General features: G+C 39.8%; 1 protein-coding gene across 1 annotated transcript in view; it reads right to left on the bottom strand.

The window, feature by feature from the left end:
• Positions 1-17397, bottom strand: part of DOCK2 (dedicator of cytokinesis 2) — a 4134711-nt gene that overhangs the window by 439006 nt on the left and 3678308 nt on the right. Inside the window, exon 41 of the mRNA XM_044069535.1 lies at positions 15331-15472. Within this exon, the coding sequence (XP_043925470.1) occupies positions 15331-15472 (142 nt within the window). The remainder of the gene's footprint in view (positions 1-15330; positions 15473-17397) is intronic.

Here is a 17397-nt window from a genome sequence, read left to right as displayed (position 1 = left end):
GTCTCTTTATAATGACAGATACTAGATTTTCAGACTTTGTATCCTCCAGGAATGCATGTTAATGCATAACCTGTCATTCTAGCAACTTTCTGAGTTTATAAAAGCCATATTTAAAATATGTCCCTAACTTTGGGCCTTTGGCCCCAAATTATTTTTGGCTTTGTCCAGTATTTAGAGGTTGAAAGGTAGGCAGAAGCCTACTTTGTCATTAGATACAAGTGATTCAGCATTACCAGGATGATCATTTATCCTAATGATGCAGCTGTGTATCAGATTATATTAAATGCGTGTTAAACAAATAAACAAAATACCAGCCATGCATAGTACACACATTGCCTATTCAAGCCATTTGTAAGCTATTAACTAGGACTCGTGTCCAGACAGATGAAACATCAGTTAGTAATAAAACTGTTTTTTGCAACCGTGGAATCTTTTTAGTCTGGGAATTTTCTCCCACATTTGGTAAAGAAAGGCACATACACCTACCACAAATTGACCAGGGGTAACACAGTGAAGAGCTGCCTAATGCATGTTATGGGATGGGAGTGGATAAAAAATTATAAGTAGCATCTACTCACATTTTTAAATTCACCTCACCTCCAAAAAATTCCAGTAGAATAGCATTTGAAAATGTTTAGGAAACAGTATAACTGCAAACAATGAATAAAGAGATTTTATGTTGATTGGGATTAAGCTAAGCATAATTAATATTGATGCCACAGGGACTGCTTTCTGTGGTGTCCATCAATGAAGCAACACAGATGAATGACAACAGTATACAAATGTCAAAGAGGCTAAGAGATAATAGTGTCAGGAGATTGTTAGGCACACAGGCTTAATTAGAAAAAATGCATAATAAACTCAAAGAGGGCAAAAAATATCATTAACATGTTAAACATTTTGATCAACTATCTAAATATTATGAAACATTTCCATCAGGAATGGCATGCTTTTAAGAAATAAAAATGTTTAGATAAAGATTAAAACACGGTTCTACTAACAAAGGCATTCCATATATTTATTAAGAGCATCTAGTTGCACAGTATTTCAGATAATGGTACTGCATATTTCAATTTTTTTTGGTTTTTACTCAGTTTATGGCCTTTCAAGTTCTCACTGCTGACCACCTGTCATGTACCTCTGATGTGATTCAGATACTTCTTCATTCTGTGCCATCATGGTATTCCAATATGACCACTCACTGAGTGGGTTTGCCCCTCAGTCTGAGGCAACCTTATGGCTAATGGAACCAGATTTGCCTCAAAGTGGGAAACAATCTTCTACATGAATTGCTTTCAGCATACGGTAGTAACCTCCCTCCCCCAGTACTGTCCATACGTATTCCTGATCCTTCTTCTGATATCCTTATTCTAGTCATGTGATGCTGTAGCTCAGATGTTTCCTAGCACTACACTGCTGTTTCTCAGGGCCCCTTAATCTTCCACTCCAGGGTGCAGCAGGGAAGATTATTTTAAAGTAGCCAAGGTTTTCATAAACACATACTTATTCTATCAGTATGGGGGGCACCGTTAAGTATCAGGAAAATCCTGATTTTACCTTTCAAAATAATTCCCAAATATTCAGACATTTGCAAAATATCCAGATTTTTGCCTCATATTTTTGGTCTCTTCCTCATAAAATGTGTGTTTTTTCTGAAAAATCACTGAGGATTGAAGTCACTAAATAATGACATACATTTCAGTTTTATTTTATTTATATATATTATTTATTTATTAAATGAATAATAAATATATAAATGAATAATAAATAAATAAATAAAATAAATAAATATCATATTATATATATTACAATATTATAAAATAAATAAATAAATATCAAAATTACTTTCAAAAACATATCTCTAATATTGTTGCATAACTTTTTATATCCATTTTTAAAGTTCCATCTAGTGTCATCCTGTAATCTACCATTTAACATCATAAATAACACCATTAACCACATTTTTTATCATCCTCCTCCTTGCCTAATTTATTCATAGGTTCATAGGTTGGTACTAGGCTATTGGCCCCAGGGCATATACAAGCCTAGCCACAACAATTCCCCGACTATTTCTTCCCACACTATTTACTTCTCTGGTCCCCTGTCTAGCAGGGCAACTGATGTGATCCCCGGGGTGAATTTCCTTTCTCCCATCCAATCGTCAAAGTTCCTTTTGAAGAGGGCTAAAGAGGCACTCTGCTTGACATGTATGGTCAGTCTGTTCCAGAGTCTGGGGAGTCTCTGGGTCAGGAACCTATCCCCCCACCATGTTTTGTTTATTGTGATGACAAGGTTTAGATCCCTGGAGCGTGTGGCTCTGAGGGATTGGTATTTCTTTAAGTGGAGCATGTCCAACAGCTCTGGGTTTGACATGGCCTTGTATGTTAAGCAGGGATCGCCTCTGAGTAGACAATATGCAACAAGAGTATAGCTGGAGTTTTTTAAGGCAGTCATCATAGGGCATCTGCTTTAGGCCTGTGATTCTTTTAGTGAGGTATTTCTGCGGCATTTCCAGTTGTTGCAGATGTCTTGAGAGGTACATACCAAATGGGGTGTTGTATTCTATAATGGGTCTAACGAGGGATGAGCACAGTGGGACAATGACCTCTATTTTTTGGATGAAAAGCCCTTAGTGATGATTTGTACCACATAGAAGGAGTTCCTGACTGTTGAGGAGATGTGGTTATCAAAGATGAGACCACTGTCCACCTGTGTCCCTAAGTCTCTTATCACACTTTCTATGTTTAGTGTACTGCCACCTATGTGGTAATTCAAGGGTACATGTTTTTTCCCAAAGGGGATAACTATACATTTCTTGGCATTGAGCTTGAGCCCATGGCTCTGGCACCAAGCATCTGTTTCTATAAGGCCCTTTTGTAGAGTATCCACATCATTTGGGGATTCAATAATGGCTCCCAGTTTGCAGTCATCTGAAAAATTTGTTAGCCGGAGTCCCTTTATGTTGGCCTGTACTTCAGAGAAGTAGATGCCAAACAAGAGCGGTCCCAGGACTGAACCCTGAGGTACTCCACTTGTCACTTGTCTGGAGCTGGATTTGGAGTCGGCTACTTTTACAGTGTGGGTTCTGTCAGTAAGCCAGTTGGCAACCCATTGAGTGACATAGGGATTAATGCCCAGATTAGTAAATCTATCTATGATTCCAGAGTGGGGGATGGTGTCAAAGGCCTTGACGAGGTCCAGATAGGCTGTGTGGACCGCCTTACCCTCGTCCATGACTCTGGAGACTGATTCGAAGAAGTCAGTCTGGTTCAGGAGACAAGCTCAGCCTTTCACGTACCCAAACTGGGTGGGGTCCAGTGTTTGAAGGTTGCCAATGTCTTTGTTTATAAGTTCCATGATAATACGTTCCATGGCCTTGCAGATCAGGCTCGTCAGACTGATGGGGTGGTAGTTCCCGGGATCCAAGGTGGATTCCCCCTTGTGGAGTGGGATAATTGTAGCTGTGTGCCACTCAGCAGGCACGAAGCCTGAGGTGAGGTGATGATTAAACATGACACCTAGGTGAGGTGCCAGTTCATTTTGTAGTTCATGTAATACACAGCCTGGGATGTCATCTGGTCCCATGGATGCTGTATACTTAGCTTTAGAGAGTGCATTTTTTACCTGTGTGGCCATTATTACCGGAATTTAGCAATCTTCCAGTATTGAAATGGGCCGTTTAGCGGGTGAGAGGGGGGTGAAGTTGGCACTGAATTGATCTGCCAGGATATTGGCAATATCCTTGGGATCAGTATATTTAATGCCATTCTGTTGTAGCTCAGAGCAGATCTGAGCATTGCCATTTAGATTACTGACTTAGTTATAGAATGCCTTGTGGTTGTCTTTGGAATCTTTGGCAATTTTATTTTCATAACTAGCTTTGGAGGATTTTATGAGGGATCTCAGCTTCTTACTGAGGCTGGTAAGGGAGTTTTTTACATCCTGGGATTTTCCTCTTTTCTGCAACAGTTTCTTTCTTTTGTTGTAAAGTTTGCTTATGGCAGGGGACCACCAGATTAGCTTCCTTTTTTTGGAGGAGAGCATCTTGGTTCTATTTGGGATGGCACGATTCATGCATGAGTAGATATGCAGGAACAATGTCTTAGTGTAGGATTCGGCAGTCAAACATTCAGTTCCCATCTGCGTAGGTGTCATGAAGTTTGTCACTTTTGAATTGAGTAGCATGAAGTTGGCTTTGGAGAAGTTTTTTGTGGAGGTTTCCTTACTGGGGGGTGGAGGTGGGATATGGATGTTAAGGGTGATTAGCTTATGGTCAGACCTGAATTATTAGTATTGAATTCAATATGCAGGTTACTACCTATTCTACCCATTTTATAAAATTTTAGTTAACATCTTTATGTTTTTATTAACCACTATTCTGGACCTCCTTTTATCTTTCCATATTAACTTTATTTGTACCATCAGCATCTCTTCATAACCCCCATCTTCCTTCCTTTCTTTCTTCCTTCCATCATCTCTCCCTTCCTTCCTCCATACTGTTTGTTAATAGGGGCAGTGGAATGATCCAAATGGACCCATGTCAGCTACAGACTAGATGAACAAAAAATCCACATACATGACAAAAATCAGGAATGAGTGATATACATAGACAGAAAATTAGACAAGTCAAATACAAAATACATTTAAATATAGGTAATCGTGACTAACAGAGAAAACGCAATGAAACATTCAATGCACCACCGCATTGTTAGTAATATGCCATTGCATTACTATTTGCAATATTTACATAGATTAAGACAGAATATTATAGGATATGCTTGTGTTGAAAGTAGTTTATGTGTATGTCTGTGTGAATGTGTCTGTGTTTGTGCGTGCTCACGTGCGCACAAGCGTGCATCTAAATGCAGGGGCTACAGTTGTTTTTTATTATTTAATAGTGGGTTGTATACAGCATGGGCATAAAGCTGATTTTTGATGAAGCACCAGTAATTCTGACCTGAATTCTTTACCTCTTTGGCATTTTTTAATTCTGCTGGGGAGATAATTCCATAGTTCTTTGTTTATAATTAATTACAAGCACAATAAATACTCAGACTTTTGGAAAATCATTCACATATGTGTCCATTCTTACCACCGCGGAACATTAATTATCATAAAATTCCCTCATAAAATTGTACTAATATGATAACTCATCCCTGGCTTCCTAAAAGCCTATATTCTCTCCCTTTGTCTTAAACATGTATTAATCTGCCTATCCGCTTCTTCTCTCTCCGTGCACTGGTTTCAAAACACCATGGTCTGAAAATGACACATAAAATGCCTCTTTTATGCCTTCAGCTAATTTTTATACATTTCCTAATCAATTATTGCTATACTTAGTCAAAGTGATATATACATATATACAGCAGACAAACTATATACTTTAACCTTTCCAGCATCATCACATACACTGTGCTAGTGTTTAATATGTGGTGCATCATTATGAACATTTGTAACAGGCTTGGATAAATCAAAAAGTGTTGATGGAATAGAAATTAGGGCACATTATATGTCGAAGAAAGGGTCACCTATTGAAATGTCACCACTAGAAATGCAGAGTACTGACAAACAGAAAAAAAAGACCAAAAATGCAGGAGAAGCATGAATATCGAACATTGCTAATTTCCTAAAAACTTTTTTTTTTGCAGAGGGGATCCCATGCACCCCTAATGTGGGAAACAAGCCCCTTACACCACCCAAATGTATATATACCAACTCCAGAATTACCATAACTTGGAGAAAAGAGAATATTCTGCAAAATGGCGAACTTGGACTTCACATATGTAAGTCTGGATATTTTATCATTAAGTTGCAGCATTATGAGATTCACTATAGTGGATCCTGAGATTTAAAACAGTTACCTGAAGAAAGACATAGGCACAAACGGTGTAACAGAAGAGAAATAGCATAACATTTAGTACTGATAAAAGGTACTTACCTGAATAACAAATACACAGTAAAGGTCTAGACTTCATTGTTGATGGTGAACTCATTTGGTTGAGGAGACTAGCTAATTTACAAGATAATGTAGAGATAGTAAGATAGAACCAAACACCCTAATAATGGGTGATTTTAACTACCCTGCCATTAAATGGGAAAGCTACTCATGTACCAACACCTTTGCCCAACGGTTCTTGGAATTCATAAATTCCAACGCCCTGGATCAACTAATCCATAGTCCCACCAGGGGCTCCAATATCCTAGACCTGGTCATTACCAACATGGGAAATCGATGCTCCACACCTATGGTCACCCCCTCGTTAGTCACGTCTGACCATAAGCTAATCACCCTTAACATCCACATCCCATCTCCACCCCCCAGTAAGGAAACCTCCATAAAAAAATTCTCCAAAGCCAACTTCATGCTACTCAAGTCAGAAGTGACAAACTTCATGACACCAATGCAGACGGGAGCTGAAAGTTCAACTGCTGAATCCTACACTAAGGCACTGTACGAGCACATCCATTCATGCATAAATCGTGCCATCCCAAATAGAACCAAGATGCTCTCATCCAAAAAAAAGAAGCCAATCTGGTGGTCCCCTGCCATAAACAAACTTTACAACAAAAGGAAGAAACTGTTGCAGAAAAGAGGAAAATCCCAGGATGCAAAAAACTTCCTTACCAGCCTCAGTAAGAAACTGATATCCCTCATAAAATCCTCCAAAGCTAGTTACGAAAATAAAATTGCCAAAGATTCCAAAGACAACAACAAGACATTCTATAACTATGTCAAGAATCTAAATGGCAATGCTCAGATCTGCTCTGAACTAAAACAGAATGGCATTAAATATACTGATTCCAAGGATATTCCAAAATTGACCACGACCACAAAAACAGTTGAAAAAAGACAAAAATGCAGTCACCTGTTGTAGCAAGCTCTAGCTATATATTTTCGTGCCAGCACCAATAAAAAGCGAACGACAATGAACAAAAAACATTGTTGTTCGCTTTTTATTGGTGCTGGCACGAAAATTCTCTTATTTGAGTTTATATAATCTGGTGTATAGCTAGAGCTTGCTACAACAGGTGACTGCATTTTTGTCTGATTCCAAGGATATTGCCAATATCCTGGCAGAACGATTCAGTGCCAACTTCACCCCCTCTCACCCCCTAAATGGCCCATCTCAATACCGGAAGTTTGCCAAATTCCGGTAATAACGGCCACACAGGTAAAAAACGCACTCTCCAAAGAAGAATACAGCATCCATGGGACCAGATGACATCCCGGGCTGTGTACTACATGAACTACAATATGAACTGGCACCTCACCTAAATGTCATGTTTAATCATAGCCTCACCTCAGGTTTCGTGCCCACTGAGTGGTGCACAGCTACAGTTATCCCACTCCACAAGGGGAGATCCACCTTGGATCCCAGAAACTACTGTCCCATCAGTCTGACAAGCCTTATCTGCAAGGCCATGGAGCGTATTATCATGGAACTTATAAACAAAACATTGGCAACCTTCAAACACTGGACCCCACCCAGTTTGGGTTCGTGAAGGGCTGATCTTGTCTCCTGAACTTGACTAACTTCTTCGAATCAGTCTCCAGAGCCATGGACAAGGGTAAGGTGGTCCACACAGCCTATCTAGACCTTGCCAAGGCCTTTGACACCATCCCTCACTCTGGAATCATAGATAAACTTACTAAGCTGGGCATTAATCCCTACGTCACCCAATGGGCTGCTAACTGGCTTACTGATAGACCCCACACTGTAAAAGTAGCCGACTCCAAATCCAGCTCCAGACAAGTGACAAGTGGAGTACCTCAGGGTTCAGTCCTGGGACCGCTCTTGTTTGGCATCTACTTCTCTGAAGTACAGGCCAACACTAAGGGACTCTGGATAACAAAGTTTGCAGATGACTGCAAACTGGGAGCCATTATTGAATCCCCAAATGATGTGGATACTCTACAAAAGGGCCTTACAGAAAAAGATGCTTGGTGCCAGAGCCATGGGCTCAAGCTCAATGCCAAGAAATGTATAGTTATCCCCTTTGGGAAAAAACATGTATCCGTGAATTACCATATAGGTGGCAGTACACTAAACACCGAAAGTTTGATAAGAGACTTAGGGACACAGGTGGACAGTGGTCTCACCTTCGATAACCATATCACCACAACAGTCAGGAAATCCTTCTATGTGGCACATCTCATCACTAAGGGCTTTTCATCCAGAAAAAAGGAGGTCATTGTCCCACTGTACTCATCCCTCATTAGACCCATTATAGAATACAATGCCCCGTTTGGTATGTACCTCTCAAGACATCTGCAACAACTGGAAAAGCCACAGAAATACCTCACTAAAAGAATCACAGGCCTAAAGCAGATGCCCTACGCTGACCGCCTTAAAAAACTCCAGCTATACTCTGTCGCATATCACCTACTCAGAGGCGATCTTTGCTTAACATACAAGGCCATGTCAAACCCAGAGCTGTTGGACATGCTACACTTAAAGAAATCCCAATCCCTCAGAGCCACACGCTCCAGGGATGTAAACCTTGTCATCACAATAAACAAAACATGCTGGAGGGATAGGTTCCTGACCCAGAGACTCCCCATACTCTGGAATAGATTGCCCATACATGTCAAGCAGAGTGCCTCTTTGGTCCTCTTCAAAAGAAACCTTGACGATTGGATGGGAGAAAGGAAATTCACCCCAGGGATCACGTCAGTCGCCCTGCTAGACAGGGGTCCAGGGAAGTAAATAGTGCGGGAAGAAATAGCCAGGGAATTGTTATGGCTAGGCTTGTATAGGCCCTAGGGCTGATAGGTTCATAGGTTGGTACTAGGCTATGTAACATATAGTGATATATAAAAAAGGAAAATGATATATGAATATTATGCACCACAAAATAAATATGATGTAGTAACAAATAAAAGTGACGATACAATGGAAGGAAATTATTAGAAACATATGACAGAGGATGACAAGGTCTGGAGGCAGAGATAAATAAAAACAAAGGAAGCTCAGTATGTCAGAGTTGAGGAAACTACCACAGATAAAACAATGTGACAGTTAGGTATTTACAATGTGATAATTATGTCAGGAAAAACAAAGAATATAATAATGGAAATTATATCAGCTTCTAGATTTAATGTATTCAACAAGGTAAAAGGCTGATAAAGGTATCAAGGCAGAAGTAGGTGGTAGTTTGGTGGCATACGAATATTGAAGAATGTTCTATAAGGCATTTTTTCTAAGAAATAGGATTAAAACATATAATAAAACCAGGTGGGAGTGTCTTAGCAATCCAGGCATTCTTGGCAGTAAAGAGAGAACTAAAATTGCAACTACAAACATGTATGCATCTCAGTAAAGATATATTACTGGCTACACTTTTTTCTGTTGATTAAATAATTCGGCCCGTTTTGCACGTTAATGGTGATATCATTTTGGCAGATGATTTTAACTCTTAAGTAAAGATACATGGAATGAAAGAAAACTAGCATAAAATAAGGGACTGACTATAATAAAACACAGGAAGTGTAGCTACTTGTGTTTTCTTATAGTCAGCCCCTTATGAGAAAACAAAGGAAGTGTATCTACTTGCAACTACAGTGAAACTGTGTGTGTGTGTGTGTATGGGTATACTGAAAGTAGTCGAAATACCCAAACATTAACCATCAAAACATCAAACACAAACGTGTGACAATGTGAATGTTGACATGCTTCTATACATGTGCTGAGCAAGAACCTCAACGCATGCAAAATCTTAAGTCAAACATTAGATGAAAATATTGTTTTTGCAGGGTGCAAGCCCACCCCGCAGCACCCACACTTCCTGCTAATTATATATGCTAAAAGATCACACAATGTTGGGGAAAGGGCATATCTTCCAACCCTGAGAATTGTGCGCTCTCACACACCTGTCGACCATCTCTGTAGTCAACCAAATTTTGTTGACTAAACAGATGTTGACCAAGGGTAAACCTGACAAAATTTAGTTACTTGCATCTGCCCTGACCCTCTCAACTTACATAACCTTCCCACAACCCAGTCTTACCAAACTACATAGCCTTCCCATAATCCTGACTCTAACCTTAAGACTCTCCTCCCACTCTCTAAATCTAAACAACTTGATTGCTCTTTAACCCAAAACTCCATTCCCACACCCTAAAATCTAAACTCCCCCATTGCTTCCTAACCCCACAAACTCATCTTGCTCCCTAAACCTAAACTCCCTAATCACTCCCTAACCCTAAGATTCTCCTCCTGTTACCTAAACTCCCGGACTGAGCCCTAACCCTAAGACTCTGCTCATGCTGCCTAAAACCTAACCCCCTGATAAGTCTCAAACCCTAACATTCCCATTCCACTCCCTAATCCTAACACTCCCTTCCCCTAAACCTAAAGTCCATTCCCTGTCCTTGACTGTAAATCCCCAGTTATCAGTATAAGTGAATGACAAACACTGATAAAGGCACACTCTGTCGAACACACAGTTTGACCACCAACAAAGCAAGATTCAAACTAATACAATTTAAGAAATGCTCCAAAACTTACTTTAGCTGAGATCCTGTCTGAAGAAATGAAAGGAAACTTATATATACATATATAGCAACACTGAACAATACAAAAGATTATGACCAGTCATAGCCAGATTGCCTGTTTGCTATGGCTTTGACAAATGGATTTCAAGAAATTCACCTCATGAATTAAGCTTTACAAGGGAATTTCTTAGAATCCATTTTGATAGCACATAAAGTTAAGATATAAGAATCTTACTGTTATAACAAACCACATTGTCCAAAGCCTCCTTTAAAAACTTCATTAGACAACATCTCAAGCAAAGTTGGCAGTGCCATGACTGCTCCCCAGGCTAGTGAAAGCAGATAAGGTACACATACTAAACTTAAAGTACTTGATAATAGTTTTCAGTCTTACTCACAAACATTGGCTAATGTACAATGTATGTACTGTACCTGTGTACTATGTATGTATTCTACTTATGTTCCAAATTTCAGCTGTACACCACAAATCTATTCATCATCATCTTTCGGCTTTTCCCATTAGGGGTCGCCACAGTGGATCATCTCTTTCCATTTCTTCCTATCCTCTGCATCTTGCTCTGTCACACCAACTGCCTGCATGTCCTCTCTCACCACGTCCATAAACCTTATCTTAGGCCTTCCTCTTTTCCTCTTACCTGGCAGCTCCATCCTTAGCATCTTTTTCCCAATATACCCACCATCCCTCCTCAGCACATGTCCAAACCAACGCAATCTCGTCTCTCTTGCTTTGTCTCCAAACTGTCCAACATGAGCTGACCCTCTAATATACTGATTCCTAATCCTATCCATCCTAGTCATAACGAGTGCAAATCTTAACATCTTTAACTCTGCCACATCCAGCTCTGACTCCTGCCTTTTTGTCAATGCCACTGTCTCCAACCCATATAACATAGCTGGTCTCACTACCCTCTTGTAGAGCTTCCCTTTCACTCTTACTGGTACCCGTCTGTCACAAATCACTCCTGACACTCTTCTCCACCCATTCCACCCTGCCTGTACTCTCTTCTTCACCTCTCTTCCACATTCCCCATTACTCTGAACTGTTGATCCCAAGTACTTAAACTCGTCCATCTTTACCAACTCTACTCCCTGCATCCTCACCATTCCTCTACCCTCCCTCTCATTTACACACATATATTCTGTCTTAGCCCTGCTGACCTTCATTCCTCTGCTCTATAGAGCATATCTCCACCTCTCCAGAGTCTCCTCAACCTGATTCCTACTCTTACTACAGATCACAATGTCATCTGCAAACATCATAGCCCACGGGGCCTCCTGTCTGATCTCATCTGTCAACCTGTCCATCACCACTGCAAATAAGAAAGGACTTAGAGCTGATCCTTGATGTAATCCCACCTCCACCTTAAACGGATCTGTCACTCCCACTGCAGTCCTCACCACTGTCACACTACCCTCGTACATATCCTGTACCACTCTTACATACTTCTCTGCCACTCCCGACTTCCTCATACAATACCACAACTCTTCTCTAGGCACCCTGTCATATGCTTTCTCCAAGTCTACAAAGACACAATGCAACTCCTTCTGACCTTCTCTGTATTTCTCCAATAACACTCTCAGAGCAAACATCGCATCTGTAGTGCTCTTTCCTGGTATGAAACCATACTGCTGATCACTACTCATCACCTCCCTTCTTAACCTAGCTTCTACTACTCTTTCCCATAATTTCAAGCTGTGACTGATCAATTTTATCCCTCTGTAGTTACTGCAGCTCTGCACATCACCCTTATTCTTAAAGATAGGTACCAAAACACTTTTTCTCCACTCCTCAGGCATCCTCTGACTTTCCAAAATTTCATTAAACAATCTAGTTAAAAATTCCACTGCCATTTCTCCATGCTTCCATTGGGATGTCATCTGGGCCAACAGCCTTTCCATTCTTCATCCTCTTCATAGCTGTCCTTACTTCCTCATTGCTAATCTGTTTCACTTCCTGATTCACTATCCCCACATCATCCAACCTTCTCTCTCTCTCTCATTCTCTTCATTCATCAGCCTGTCAAAATACTCTTTCCATCTACTCAACACACTCTCCTCTCTTGTGAGTACCTTTCCCTCACTATCCTTTATCACCCTTACTTGCTGCACATCTTTCCCAGCTCTGTCCCTCTGTCTAGCCAATCGGTACAGGTCCTTTTCTCCCTCTTTAGTGTCCAATCTCTCATACAACTCTCCATACGCCTTATCCTTAGCTTTCGCCACCTCTCTCTTTGCCATGCACCTCATCTCCTTATACTCATGTCTACTTTCTTCATCTCTTTGACAATCCCACTTCTTCTTCGCCAGCCTCTTCCTCTGTATACTCTCCTGTACTTCCTCATTCCACCACCAGGTCTCCTTGTCCTCCTTCCTCTGTCCAGATGTCACACCAAGCACCTTTCTAGCAGTCTCCCTTACTAGTTCTGCTGTAGTTACCCAGCTATTCGGTATCTCTCCACTGCCTCCCAGTATCTGTCTTAACTCTTCCCTAAACTCCACTTCACAATCACCCTTTTTTAACTTCCACCATTTAATCCTTGGCACTGCTTTCACACTCCTCCTCCTCTTCTTGATCACCAACGCCATCCTACAGACCACCATTCTATGCTGCATAACTACACTTTCCCCTGCCACCACTTTACAGTCTCCAATCTCCTTCAGACTGGCCCTCCTACATAGGATATAATCCACCTGTGTGCATCTTCCTCCACTCTTGTATGTCACACCATGCTCCTCCCTCTTCTTAAAATACGTATTCACCACAAATCTATTAATTACCTTTATTTTTAAATTAATATTTTCTTGTTTGTTCTCTCCACTGTAACTGTTGACGTGCTGCATACCACTGTAAAAACATGTCTATTGTAGTTTGTGTGTATACTGATCTTGTCTAAATATCTAAATGTATCTGTAATTTTTCTGTGTGAAGCTTTTCTCCCCAAGCCTCTGCTGAAAAAGAGCCCTTTCGGCTCAGTCAGACACCCCGATTAACAAATGTAAAATAAAAAAAATAAAATAAAATAAATAAAAATAAAATAAGCTTGTTATACAGAGTTTCTTAGATATGAACTTCATTATAACATAGTTATTTCTTTTCTTCAGTTTCAGAGCATCATTAGTGTGCTCCATGTATTACAATGAGATAGCAGCATATCTCAGATGAATAAGGTACGCTGCTCCATTTCATGGATCACCTTCCAAAGTAAGATATCTTTCAGCAATAATTCATAATATGTACTATAAAATGAGTTCTCATTAGTATTCAAAAATGTGCAAACTGATTGGATAGCCCAGCCAACATGCTCACTGTAAATCAAGTATGTATTAACAGAAAAAAGTCTAGCCGCTGAAATTCCATTGAGCAGACAGACTTTTCTACTGGCATATGCTATGGGGTACACAGCAAAATACAAGAAAAATTAGTTACATTCTGCAAAACCAAAGAAACAGAAATTTACCTGATTTTCCTTGTATTTCTGCACTGTTTCTCCAAAAATCGTGGCAGACTGTCATACCTTTGAACCATCCAGATCTTTGTAGAATGTCCAGATTTTTGCCTTATAGTTTTGGTCTTTTTCTCATAAAAAATTTATTTTTTTGGCATGTCACTTGGTCTGAAGTCATTGAATAATAACAGACATTTGAGATTTAGGTTTCATATAACAAAGACATGCATCTGGAATGTTTCTCCCCGGACCTCCACTGAAAATGGGCTCTGTCCCAGTCGGACTTTCCTGGTAAACAAATGATAAATAAATAAATAAATATCCTTAAGAAAATGCATGCTAACACAAAACCTCTCCTTCAAGCACCTTTGTATGCTTATGAAAGCAATAAAATTTGTCCCTGCTTTTGGACCTTTGTCCCCCCCCCCCCCCCGCATTACATTAGCCTTTGTCCAGGTTTCTTGCATTCAGACTGTCAGGAAGTAAAAAAAAACAGCAAGGGAAATTCTCTTTTCTTTATTGCTTCTCTTAAATAGCACTGATGCACTGTGTAAGTGTGGGATCATAAGTCCCATACACATGCACTGTACATCAGCAAATACAGAAGAATGCAAAAAAACATGGAGGAACACTACAGCGCCATCATACAAAGACATTATTTAAGAAAGGTAAGCAATTTATTTCTTAAATAATTTCATTGTATAACAGCAATAACCACTCCTGAGTGTGGGTAATACTGGATTCATCCAGATTCACCCATGAATGGCTTTTTTTGTCTTCGTGATCAAACCACGCCAACCATGGGTAAAATCCAGCATTACCTACACCCAGTCATGGGTTACTGCTTAAATATTTTACAGTCCTATAAACTACAGCCCTGTCTGACTTACAAGCCCTTTCTAGGTGTCATACATAATAATGAAGAATGTTAGAATGTTTTATTGTTTACCCTGTGTTATATCTGTTTATGTAACTTGAAATAAATGATTTTACAATGTATTAAAAGTATTTGGCACAGAGTACGAGCATTAAAATAATTCAACACCATCATGGCTTGCTGTGTCTTAAATTATATTTGCACATTCCCGTTGTATATTTAAAGTAGCAGTAAAGCAATTCATGATTATGATTTTCATGCACAAAACTCTAGGCACTGACATGACATTTTATTTGTAACCATGCAGCATTCTAACAAGCACACATGCAACGTAAATCTAAGCATTAAAAGTACTTTCAGCTATGGCTACGTGAAAACAAATATATCTCATACTGTTTTCAAATCTGAAAACATTGTTCATCAAACACAAGTAAAAGCAGCAGGTATTAAACATTCAATAATGATTTCAGAAGTACTAGATGAAAGGATACACTGCCCTGGGGAGTTTTTAATGTCATCTCCTGGTGCTGAGGTAGTATTCAGTTTTTCAGAATAAGGGAATTGGCTCATTACTTGTGTTTGGAAATCTTCTCTCCTTTCATACTCTTTTCCACGATAAATAAATACTTTATTCTGCAGGAAATACATCAGGTATATAGTCAGATTACATTTCTGCAAAGACAAGATCTAAGATGTCTATTACTATTTCTAGGCAAAAAATAATGTTTAGTTTAAGTTTTACAGCACAAAGAGAACAGATAAATCACAAGGAGCTTCCTGTCAAGCAGCTGCAATTAAATGGAAATTCAAAAGAAAGGCAGTCTGGTTATCCTGGAAATAGAACACAGGGCATTTCTGTTGTTCAGCGAAAGTCCTAACCAGCCTTGTCAAACATAGATTTTGGGGGAATTTTAATGTGTTTGGGGTTCAGTTTATTCTACAGAAGAATTATTGTCTACATAGCAGACTATATCATTCAGAAAGGCTGGTAGGAAGCAACCTGGTTGTAGACTGGTCACTGTGATTGCTGGTGAGGTTGAACTTCAGTGACTGTAGTTAGCACTTCGAGCAGTCATTTGCTTATCTCCACAGTCAGCTGACAAATGAAAAAGAGTGAGTGAGTGAGTGAGTGAGTGAGTGAGTGAGTGAATGAGTGAGTGAGTGACAGAATATTAATGCTCTTACATACATATCTTCAGTAGCCAACTGGCTATGAAATGAAATGTGGGACTGTGCGACTCCCTGATTACAGAAGAATGGGGGTATATGCCACAACTTTGAGCTACTGGATGGTTAACAGACCACACTGCTTTGCCAAGGATAGTCTGCATTTCTCCCCTCTAAGCTTTGAAATATTAGCTAAAACATTGTCCTCCCCCAGAGTGCCTTTTTTAGGCAATGCCAAACTGAAAGTATTTCTGACATAGCAAATCAAAACCAAGAAAATCTAAAGATGCTACTGCTCAATGCTAGGAGTCTAAACAAAAAAACTCCACTCTCTACAAGCTCTCCTTACCCTAGACAGTGCTGACATCTGTATGACCACTGAAACATGGTTTAAATATGTGGCAAGCACACTGGCAGTGAAAGGCAATAATGCCTTCCACACATTTAGACCAGCTTCTACAGACAGGGACTAAAGGTGGAAGTGTCTCGATTTACATCAAAAATAAATATACCTCAAGGCTGGTCAAACAGGACAGTGTACTTGAGCTTCTCCACATTCAAATTAGCACAGGAAAAATCAAATCCCGTATCACTTCCTTGCAAGCTATAGATCCAACTCTATGACCCAGGAAACCCATAGCATGTATTTAAACTTACTGGAAACACTCACCATCCAAACTAATACCATATTCATGGGCAACTTTAATGACCCCACTATTAACTGCCAATCATATATGACACCAAAAGTGCAGGCAAAGAGATTCCTGGATTTAGTAAACACAAACTCCCTGGAGCAGACTGTCAATATACCAATGAGAGTATAAACATACTGGATCTGGGAGAGTGCTGCATGCCCCCTAGTGTAATGCCTTCTCTGGTAAGGTCAGACCACAAAATGGTCTCCTTTAAAGTAAAAATAAAACCTGGAACCCCAGACAACCCTGGAATGTTCACAAATTATTCCAAGGCTAACTTCCTAGTATTAAGTAATAACCTGGCAAAATCTGATCAAATAACCTGAGAACACTGCTGTCTCAGCGGAACTGTTCACAAAACCCTTTACAAGCATGTTAGTAGCTGCTTACAGGCAGGTGTTCTCACCAGGAAAAAGTACAGTCTGTTTATTACTATTTCTAGGCAAAAAATAAGCCACCTTGGTGGAATCACAATATCAACAGCCTGCATAACAGAAGGAAGAAAATCATGGCTGACAAATTCAGCTCCAACTTTACCCCCTCTCAACACACACACACACCTCCCCTCAGGAAATACCATCAAATATAACTTCTCCTACTATCACTAGGAAACAGGTCCTTAAAGTTCTCTCTAAGGTCAAGAACACAGTATCAATGGGTCCAAACAATATCCCATAATGCCTTCTAAATAGTACT

The sequence above is a fragment of the Protopterus annectens genome, chromosome 4.part0, assembly GCF_019279795.1.
Source record: "Protopterus annectens isolate FY-2018-M chromosome 4.part0, PAN1.0, whole genome shotgun sequence".
Classification (NCBI taxonomy): Eukaryota; Metazoa; Chordata; order Ceratodontiformes; family Protopteridae; genus Protopterus; species Protopterus annectens.
The sequence above is the reverse complement of the archived record's forward strand: the minus strand, read 5'-3'. Positions and strand labels throughout refer to the sequence as shown.